Source organism: Theobroma cacao, chromosome 2, assembly GCF_053813885.1.
Source record: "Theobroma cacao isolate CCN51 chromosome 2, ASM5381388v1, whole genome shotgun sequence".
In the NCBI taxonomy this organism is placed as follows: Eukaryota; Viridiplantae; Streptophyta; class Magnoliopsida; order Malvales; family Malvaceae; genus Theobroma; species Theobroma cacao.
In genome coordinates this window covers 8,418,962-8,430,254 of record NC_142640.1, presented here as the reverse complement: position 1 = coordinate 8,430,254, position 11,293 = coordinate 8,418,962, and the positions used below count along the sequence as shown (strand labels likewise).

The following is an 11,293-nucleotide window of genomic DNA, read 5'->3' as shown; positions in this document are numbered from 1 at the left end:
AGAATGGCAGAATTAGTTGCAATTGCAACCATGGAGATTAGCTTGTGTTTTAAACAAAACGAACATAGTATTTTCTTGCTTCTCAATCAGAGTTCAAACTGAGCGCAGAAAATTAGTTAACTCATCTCTAAAAATTGACATGGATCAAACTGAGCACTTTCGAAGAAGTTGACTTATTTCTCGACACTGGAACAGGATTGCATGTATTGACTATTTTCCTTGGAAGACATGGAAAATTCACACCACTACAAATCTTTGAAAACAAAATCTGCTTGCGTAATAACTTGTTATGAATACAAAATCTTGTTGTTCAACGAAAAATTGATCATCTGTCCATCAGGCAGGTGAGGAGGCTGGCTCCTCTTCAGTAAAAAATGGGATAGGTTTTGTTGGAGCAGGCAGGCGGCCAATGCTGTCAACTTTATCCTTCAGTTTGGGAGGAGGCCTAGCTGGTTTTGGCAGCAACCTACCCTTCTTTTCAAACCACTCAGGCTTGAGCAGAGCTCTCAAACCCAATTTGTTATAGTGTACTCTCCTCACAGATCCACCTGCAGCTTCAACTGCTTCCTTTGCTCTAACAGTCACCCTTGAAACCTGTAAACTTCAACCGTAAGACCAACTTTTTCGTGTTGGATCCAGAAAGGTAATACATGCATAATGACTAAATCAATACTTAGATGTTCCAATCACATCCAAGAACATCTTTTAAAGCACTATGAAAACAGTAGTAAACACCTTCAAAGCTAGAAGTCATATACCTATCTGAAAAATATAAAAAGATAATGCTAGATGAGGTTTAGATCATCAGACAGCCTGAAATTACAAATACATTAGATGATGCTTGCTTCTTTTTATTATTCTAGACAGACATAAGTTAAATCCAAAACAGGGCAGAGAAGAAGCAACAATGATCTCTTCTCTATATAACAGTCAAGTCAGTATAACAAGAAGAAAGCTTTCAGAAGAATATTTTACCTCCAGATGAATTGGCCACTTAATCTGTTCAGCACCACGTCCCATCAACCTTACACCATCCTCTATCTGTTTCCCTATGGCCCCAGCATCCTACGTAACAGCAATAATCAGTGGTAATCATTTCCCATGAATATTGATTTAATTTGGATATCAGAGTAAGAGTTAATTGTACCTTAAGCGTCTTCATTGTGATCAATTCGTGAGAATCTATCTTCCCAGCATTTATAAGTTTGGCAATCTTTCCCAGTCCTACTGGCTGCCCGAAAAAGAATACATGAGTAATTTAAAAGTAAAGGAAAAAAGCTCAATTTAAAAAAAAAAACAAAAATTAAGACTATAATAATAAATCTTCAAGAACACATCCTCTCAACTTCATGAACATCAATGCAAGAAGCAATTCTCAATACCAAAAACTAGAGGAAGCAAAAATCGCAACTTATTCATTCCTTTCAAAAGTTGACTGAAAATATTTAAACAGGATAAAAACCTCCATTGTCAAGACTCTTCAAATCTACAATAACATTTATTAACATCACCCACAGGATTGCTTGCGTGATACCACAACTGAGATATCAGATGGCCACAATTATAACAGTAGATTTCCTTTAGAATTTCAAATACATTGGCTTTTCTATACATGAGTTTCCACAAGGATTAAAAAAATTAACACAATAACCCCGAAGAAACAACAGCTCCTAAGATGATTTTACAAAAATTAAAACCAATAACCCAATATTCAGCAACAATGAAAGGCCAAAACTCAAAAAGTGCAAGCTACAAGAATAGCATTCTCTTTCCTTTCTAACTACCACTAACATAAGTCAACATGCAATTGTATCTGAGCTGCAGATTAATAGAGTATAAAAATCCTGGTCCAGAAGATTCAATTTGATCTTGTAGCTGAATAGCAGTAGTGTCACAAGGAACAACAGGATAATTGCGCTGTTTTCTGCTCTTACACTTTCTCCAAAAAAGAGGAAGGCAAAAAACTTGCATCGCACAGACAATTCACAAGTTACCAATCAAATAGGAAAGTCCAACATTAATACACAATTTTGTTTGCCATTGCATATGTTCAATACAACCCGAACATGACTTATAAGTCATCGGAAAGTGGAGATTAATTCAAGACATAATTGACATACATGCTATATACGAAAATTTTTAGGAAGTTTCACCCACTATCTAATTCCCTAGCATTTTCATTTCTGTTCAAAAATCTCCTTTTCTCATGAACCAAACAAAGAGAGAACTTACAAGAAGAAAATGAATTACCCAAAGGCTCATATCTAGAGGGTGACAAAGAAATTCAAAGGAAAAAAAAAAAGCAAGAAGAGTATCCCTCCAAAGTTCCAAACTATCTAAACAAACTTAAGAAAAGGGTACCTGAAAAGTGAGGCTAAAAGGGTTCTTAAACCCGCGTTTAGGCAAACGCCGTCGCATGGGGGTCTGCCCTCCTTCAAATCCCAACTTCCCATTACCTCTAGCCTTCTGTCCTTTATGTCCTCTCCCAGCAGTCTTTCCTTTGCCAGACCCAATTCCTCTCCCTTTCCTCGTCTTCTGTTTTCTTGGAACCTTGTCTTTCAGATCGTTCAAGCTCAAAAGACTATAAGCTCTAATACCCTGAAACCAAAATGACCCATTTTTGATAACGGGGTTGGAGCATTGGAGGGATTGGAAGGAATGGAAATGGAGGATTGGTGATGGGTTGCTGATAGGTTTGGTTTTGAGGAAGTGAGAGGAAGCTGAGATTATTGGAGAGAGCCTTCGTCTTATCATTGTAAGTGATTAGGTTTTGGGGTTTTAATTGGATTGGGAATTTTTGTTCATTTGTTTGGGATCTAGGGTTTTGGGAAGGTTCTGCATTTGCTCTCCAGTCAGTGGAGTTCCCTGTGTTAGAAGAATAGAAACCAAACCTTGTGGGGTTTTGGGGTTATCATCTGCTGCTTTGTTCTTATGTTTTCGATTTGGTTAAACCGAATAATGGGCTGCCACGTGTTCTCTAAGTTCATAATCCCACGTTTTTTTCTTTATTTCATTTGGTAGAGGCCAATAATTCCACTAATTTTGAAGGGAAAAACTAAAGAGGACATTTGCATAACCCTTTTTTAAATGAATTTAAGTAATGAATAAAAATTACTAACAAATGTAAGAAGTACAAGCTAGCAACCATATTTATTTATGATTTATGATCTTAATTATTCTATCTTTCGTGAGTTATTCATCATAAATCTCAAAATGAAATCATTCATGATAAATTTTACAGTAAATTTGTCAAAAATATTCCTAAATACAATTAACATTACAAATTTTTTGAAATTGTAATGATAAAAAAGGATTTAGTAATATTTTGATCATTAATAAAAAAATAATTTTAAAAACATCTCATAGTAATCTTAATAACAAACCCTTTTAGTCTCATAATATAATCCAAAAAAACTATTTTCTGATACAGTTCAGCCACCAAAAATGGTTAATCACCTAGAGGAGGCCAAGAAATGAAGGTGTGGCAGATTTTGATTTTGACACCAACTTCATATATGTAGTGACAAATTCAGGATTTTATATAAAAGGATAATTAAAGGTTAATTATAAGGATAATTATGTTCTATATATCAAGTTTTATATATAATATTAAAGAAAATTAAAAATAAAGGAATAACAGATGACTTAAGCTCTACCCGTGCATATATGTAAAGATATTAATGCTATTGTAAGTAAAAGCCTCAGACGGTTTGTTGTGTGCTCATTAAAGGTGAAAGAAAAAAAAGAGGACAGAATGAAATTTAATGTTGTATTGATTTTCTTAAAGTCGTTCCATGAACAGAGAACCATGCAGCTATGGTGGAGAGCTTCTGCAGTTAGCATTAGTCTTCTGGATGAGAACATGCGCAAGACAAAGTCTCATATGCACTCGCCCCAAGGACTTCACCAAGCACTCCGTGCAGCATGGAGCCCATGCATGGCATGTTGGCGAACCGGCGAAGCCCTTGAGGGAGAGTGAATGTGAAATGCCTTGTTTATACGACTCTCTCTGTTGCTCGCCTCTCCTGTCTTGGGAGATAGATGGCTTGCTTGCTTATATAGCCTCAGGCTCAGGATTAACCCTAGGCAGTGCAGCTCCAGTCGTCCACATTTCCTGCAGCGCTGGCACCTCCCAATTTGATAAAAACAGATTCTGATGATAAGAATAAGTTCTGCTTGTTTTGTTGGATTATTATAAGATATATCAAGCATCTTTCTACACTTTCTGGAAACTTGCTCATGACTAAATGGCAATGCCCATATCCATATGAAAGTAAAATTTTTCACGTGGCTTCTGCCTGTGTATACTACTCCTATCAACAACTGTGACTCCAATAATCATGATTATTCACCACCACTAGGACTAACAATGGATGGTCATGTTCATATCAATTGGTTTCATTCGCTTTACTTTGCATATTTCATGTATTTGATCAACTGTCTCTCATTAACCCATGTGTACGTATTGAGTTTTGAAGATTTTGAAATCAGATCGATGAAGTAAATAAAACATATATACCCACCAATTACCTACAAGGCTGAAGTACTAAAAATTTTTTACTTGTGTTTGTATCTGTTGATAGCGACTAGGTTGTCTCTTGAATGAACTTAAGAGGTAGGCCATGACTGGGAAAGCTTCTATTGTTTCCAATGGGAGGAATATATTGGGAGTAGATATGAGAATCTTAATCTTTAGGTAGAACTTCATTATCCAAAGTTGACATTCCATTGAACCTAAAAACCAATATGCAAATTATAAGAACTAGAAAGGCACATAGTTAGAATGATAGAAACATTTGAGAATGCCAACATATGGAAGAAAAGCAACAGATCTTAGCCATTGAAGGAACCACAATCACTTCTAATCTCACCATTACTCCCTGTCTTAACACCTATGCTACTCATCTTGATCATAGCCTTGACAAAGTAATTAAAGAAAATTTGTTGATCTCTAGCCATGATATTCACATAAGGTCGCGTTAACGAATCTACACCCAGCATTTGATCCGTGGATAACAAGCCGAGTCCCTTCTGAAGATTACCGCCATAAGCATTATCGAAGATAAATGCTGTTGTTACATCATTAAGTGCAACGACAGTGGGATCCAGATTTTTCCTGGGGCATGGACCCCGAAGACTTAGCGCGTAATCTTGGTTCATGGTTGGGTCAATATCAAATGTCTTGTTGTAGCTATAGATTCCTGGCATGAACTCCATGCAATGCGAGAAGCCTATGGTGTGGCCTCCTGATAAAGCCACCATGTCTAGTACTGATAATCCTTTGGACTTGAAGAGTGAGATCAACTGGGAATTTTTTTGTTTGCCTGAGGGAGGTTTCCAGCAACTCTTGAAGCCTTGGAAACCAGCCCATCTCTTCTCCCCTTTTGCACATCCCATCTTGGGCCTCCCACCTGTGCAATTCGAGACAAGTAGCTTCAGTTCATCTACAGTACAAAGCCCGCGAACTATTTTCCTAAATTGAATTTGATGCATGGACATACCAAACTGATTCAATTGTTGTTTAAATCCATAAAATCGATTTTATGAATGAGAAATGATTAGAATGTTACCAGGTTAACCAAGTCCCTAGTGGCAATTGCCATAACATCTGCACAAGATACTACTCCAGGGCATTGCATCTCCATAGCTCTTTTAGCTCGAAAGAACACATCGAAACCATCTCCTGGAAGCTATAGGTTAATTTCTGAATCCCTCTCTGCCTTGTTGGTCTTACTTGACGCAATCAATACTGATGCATCACAACCCTTACAAAGAATCCAAGAATTTGCGCAATCTAATCTATCAGAAGTTCATAAACCAAAAACAAAGAGAATGTAATGAACATTGAAAGGATAGTTACTACTACTACCTTCAAGAAATTACTATCTTGCATTCAATCAGGTACAACATTCAATGTGAAAATATTTTATATATAAAAAGAAATAACACCTTAACTTCTCTTAAGAGGCTCTCAGCATTTGCCAGAATATAAAAGAGAAGCCAAAATATCAAACAAAGTACTTTGACATGAGGTGAAGAAGTATATTATTGTTTTTTGGTTCAGCGCGCAAAAGTAGCAGTTCTATGCACTATTTCCAATTCGCTTTAAAAGATACCTTTCGGTGAAAAGTAGTGGAATTAACCACAGGGGAAAGGGAAAATGTTAATTTAGATAGACTAATGGTACCAGACTCTCACGTGCAATCGCATACAGCACAAGGAAAAGCAAGAAACATAGAATACACTACCACCATTTGTGCCTGCAAACTTCCCTCTCCGTAAGAGTGTAAGACTCCTCTTTGCCTGATGTTCCGTTCTGGTTGCTTAGACTAAGTCATGTATAGGTATGAAAATACGCAACACATCACAGATATCTCGATTGAAACTAAAGGAAATGAAAATTCTCTAAGCCGTAAGCATGCAGTAGTAAATCTAGTAACAATGTAGTTCTTAACCATATTGTTATTATTTGCACTGAATAGCTGATCGGCATTAATAAATTACATTAATTAAAAGATGGTGAAGACATTGAATGGCATACAGGACAAACTAACCTCAACGAAGCAATCATGGAAGAATATGCGTAGAGCTCCAGCGGCAGTAACAGGAGCCTCTAGAAGCTTCTGAGACACCACATTGTGGATGATTTGCTCGACATTGGGGCAGCTCTTGTTGTAAAAATCGTAGCTAAGATCCACTACATTTGTTGATCCAAGGCTACATGGAACCATATCAAAGTGCAAGAGGAAGCAAAAGAAGAAACAGCGGTTAGGCAAAAGAAGAGATAATGGAGCTATGGCCATGAGTAAGAGTGGAATGAGAAGGCGATTCCTCTGTTCATGTACGTATCGTAGCACCCATATAATTAGCAAGCATCGTGCATGCTGTTTTTTGGCAGCTGATGTTGTGGAAAAAAGGCCTAATTGAGACAAGAAGAAAAGCCAAAGAAGGGATCCTTGGGTTTCTTCAGATAAAAAGAGTCGGTTGTCTTGTTTTTTTAGTCTCTTTCCCTGTTTTGCATTTAAGCAATGCAGTTGAATTTTATATAGGATGTTCTTTTGTGCAAATTTAGTTGCCAACTGCTACAAATAGTAATAAGCCAACTTCAATTTATTTTATTACAAGGCCTTCTAAATCAAACCGACCAACACCCCCCCCCCCCCCCCCCCCCCCTCCTCTCTCTCCCTACCATATCCCAAAAGTTTATCTAGGACAATATAGACACATCTACAAACATCAATTTGATTCTTTACGCAATTGATTTGAATTCAAATGAACTGATCAAAAGGCTGATGAAGGTTGTGTCTTGAACATGTAAAAGGCTTTTGAGGCTAGGACAAAGTTTGATCACATGCCAACTACCAATAGGACGCTAGGGTTTGTCCTGTTGTGGCTACTTGATATAATTCCAGGGGGAAGTCGGAGGGAGATCGATATCACGGGAAGAATCAAGCTATGTCAGGCATATACTCAGAGTCTTGGAGGCAGAGCTTCCTTTACAAGTTATCATCAATGGTCTTCTGTACCAAATGTGAGAATGCCACGCCCTATGCCTTCTATTGAACCAGAAACCAAAGTCTTGGAATCTTTTCCCCCTCTAATATGAAGAGAGGAATCTCTCTTCTTCTCCCTCTTATGGAGGACAATTGTTGTTTTCTTTTTGGGGGTCAGAAGCCCACATGTTCATCAAAACCAGTAGTGGCTCACTGGCCTCTCCTCTTTTATATGGTCTTTGTTATCACTAGGGCCTTAAGCTTTGGGCTAACTTGGTTTGGGACTTTGGGCAATAGTCTAATGCTTTTTAAAAGAGATGGTACTTATTTTATTTTCTGAGGCAAACTATTTATAAAAACAGATGTTCCTTCTGCTCAAGTGCCTTGGTTTCTAATACCCATTCCTTATTATTCCTGTATAAATCTCCATAAAGGAAAGACTCGTACCCTACAACCCCACCTATGTGCTATTAGTCCTACTACAACATTACTCGCAAAATTTGTTAAATAAAGCAAATAGAGAACAGGGTCTAAGCTATGTTGTCCTATGTTCATGTCAAGCAAAAGAATTTTAAGGTGGAGTAGATAAGTTTCTAAATCTCCGTATATTATGATGACACGAAATATTCTGATTTCCCAGGGCCTGAAATGACCTGTAAATGTCCTGGGGGTGATCTGTCATGGTTCCCCAGCATTCACCAACTTTTATTGGCAGCAGGATGCCACATCATAGTAACTTAACACAGCTGATCCATTTATTAAAAAAAATGGTTATGAAATCTCAAGAGCTTTGATGTTATCAAAAAAAAAAGAAAAAAGGAAAAAGAAAGTGAATGTGAATGTGAATGAAGTCATATTGATTCTATTTCCAGAAGATGACAGTGTTGCCCTTTGATCCATAATGTGCATTTCCCATTTTGTCTGCAGGTTATTCATTGTAGACTGCTGTCAGACTGGAGGGAAATTGAATCAATTGGAGGTAGCTGCCCAATATACTTACTAAGGATGGAAAACCCTTTATCCGCCTTTCTGAGGACCCAAGCCAATAAAGGGGCAGTGGCAATTAGGTCTGACCCATTACTAGAAACCTTTAATCTAAACCAACTTTATAAGGTCAGAAACCAGTGGGGACCCCTAAACAACCTTTTGGCCTTTTGCCTTTTGCCTTTTGCCATATACATGAATTAGCTTAGATAGATAGCCATATATCTCCATATCCCATATAGTTTCTTCTAGGTGCAATCTTTCATAGCTTCCAAGTGACAGCATAAGAAAGATTGCTCAAAGTTTCAATGGAAGGCAATTTCGCAAGTCTCTTTCTAATATACCAAATGGGCACTTGCTCTGCAAGTCAAGACCCTTTAATAATTGAGGTAGTTTGTCTACCACCCTCTCTTTTATCTTTTTTATTATTATTATTGTTACATATTCACTTTTTCTGCTTTAGAAACTACGAACACATGGGGCAATCCCCATGTATCTTTCACTGCATCCCTCAGATTTTCCTAGTGCAAATCTTATGAATATCAGTTTGCTTGCACTCCAATAATTAATTTGTTGCCCTAGTCCAATCACTGCTTAAACCTTACACCTAATGCCAAGTTGGATTGTCAAATCCAAGCATCAGTTGTTCAATTTTTTTTTTCTTAAAATGCTAAATATTATGGGAGTAATTCTAATTATACTTAGTTTGACAACGAAAGAATTGAAAATTTGAATGAATTTCTGCGAATGAAAGCGTCATTATCCAAACTGAGAACAAGTATAAGTATGAGATTGGGTAATATCCACGCATGTTAAAAAGGCAGTCCCACTGTTTCATCCGCATGGTATGAATGATTTCGTCTCATTACTTTCAGTGTTACCTGTAGTGTAATCTATACTGGATTTGAAGCACAGAAAGGAGAATAAAATATTGTTAAGCATTCATGATTATGCACCAAGTTCTTCAAAGTTTTAATGTATAGTTTTATATTGATGCGCATATAAAAAAACCAATGAAAAATGCACCGACCTAATGACTATGTTTGAACAATAAAATACACTTAGCTGCTAAATTTCAACGAGGACTAATTATTGGTATTGCTTAGTTAATGAAATGTTTGACTAATCCTTCTCCCTACTTATAAACTTCTCACTAGTTGGGTCACAGATTCTATGCATTGTAGCATGTCCGTATTCCAAAATATTCCAAAGGAGTAAGGCCAAAACATAATCTAATTGCCTAATTACCGTTAATTAAAGGTAAATCCAAAACGAAAATCTTAATTCCTAAACCCCATATTTAACTTAAAAGGAGATTAGCCTTTGACAAACATGGGGCTGCATTTTCATATGAACCACAACCACATGATCCTTAATAAGGTCAAAAAGTGGGCATGAAACTGATCAACAAAAGCAGTTGATCTTTGATTATTGACAAGAGATCATTTTGGGTAAAGACGACTCAGTTTCAAACAAATTGCTGTCTGTTTAAATTCCTCTAAATATGCAAACCCATCAAATGCATCACATGATTGATGCAATCAAAATTTGGTTGTTTGACAATTGGCTGCATTAGATCATTCAGGCAGGGACAAAATACCATGTGGTTTCATTCGTTTCATGTCTTCTTTTTTAAAGGGTCCATTGTGTTAAGGATAACATTAAGTGAAGATATCAGCTTCCAGACAATTACACATTTCTTGTGTAAATCTACCACATGTCTGAAAATTTTCCTTCTGAGGGAAACCAATAAACTGTTTTGATATATGAAAAAAGTATATATATGCACTCAAAATCGAATTTCAAACATAATGACTTGTAATGAAGTAATTTAAGCAACATTTCTTGATAATTCAATCAACATTTTTTGATAACTATTGAAGTGACGTAATGACTTGTAAATAAATAATTGATGTGCATAATCCTCCGATCCCACTCTTTTGTGGTCTCCGTCAAGTGGATGGCAACAATCCAACATTTAAGGGTTTTATTATGTTAGGTCCCAAATGATTGTAAATTGAAGTTTACTTCTTGTTATATTGTTGCTAATCATGTAAATTTGCTGGCTATTTCTCAGGGACAGGGGACCTTCATCACACTTGGAAGACAATTAAGTAGCTCCAAATAGTAATCAATAACTACTAAAAGGAAAAAAAAAATAAAAAAAGAACTTGTTTTGCCAAATACTTGTTGGAACTCAAGTCAGTAATATTAAAGTTAATGCACTACCTGCATTTAGATCTTATTTATTTCCAATCAATGCATTTGCTTTGTATTTTTCGCTAGATGCAGCAGGTGTGGAGGTGCTAAATACTTTACCTAGGAAAGATGACAAAACCAAAGGGAATATAATCTTTGCTTTTCAATCTTGTTTTCCTATCATGTTTCTCTCAAGTCAAGTAAGGCTCATCCTAAATTAAAATTTGTATGTCCTTCAAACAAACACAATGATCATGCTTGCCTTTTCAAGCGACTCACCTTTCTTAAACAAATAAAAAAAGAAATGCAACACAGCATTGCACTTCAATTTATTTGTGAAATTCAATAACCATTCTATTTGAAATAAAAAATGAAAGTATGGGATTTCAGAATAATGCGTGGATTAATAAATTGGCCTCAAATAAAAGGAAAAAAAAAATTAAGGCATTCTAATTTCCTTAAATCCTATTATAACTATAATGCGTCCTTTTGTTTTACTCCCTCTTTTCCTTTTGGGTTCCACGTGTACCAATAGTTAGTACTTTGCTTCTGCCTAACCCGCCAAAGGGAAAACAGGAAACATGAATCGAGGGATGTGATTGGCTGATCTATGGAAA

General features: G+C 36.5%; 1 protein-coding gene and 1 pseudogene across 1 annotated transcript; both read right to left on the bottom strand.

Moving 5' to 3' along the window:
- Positions 1-157: 157 nt before the first annotated feature.
- Positions 158-2,878, bottom strand: LOC18608457 (Ribosomal protein L18e/L15 superfamily protein). The gene is made up of 4 exons (XM_018115806.2): positions 2,362-2,878; positions 1,148-1,231; positions 976-1,065; positions 158-594 (listed from the first exon to the last, which is right to left on the bottom strand). The coding sequence occupies exons 1-4, from the start codon at positions 2,752-2,754 to the stop codon at positions 337-339; spliced, it is 825 nt and encodes a 274-aa protein (XP_017971295.1). The 5' UTR covers positions 2,755-2,878; the 3' UTR covers positions 158-336.
- A 1,955-nt stretch (positions 2,879-4,833) lies between these two features.
- LOC18608456 (peroxidase 50 pseudogene) lies at positions 4,834-6,803 on the bottom strand (annotated as a pseudogene).
- Between the last annotated feature and the right edge of the window lie 4,490 nt (positions 6,804-11,293).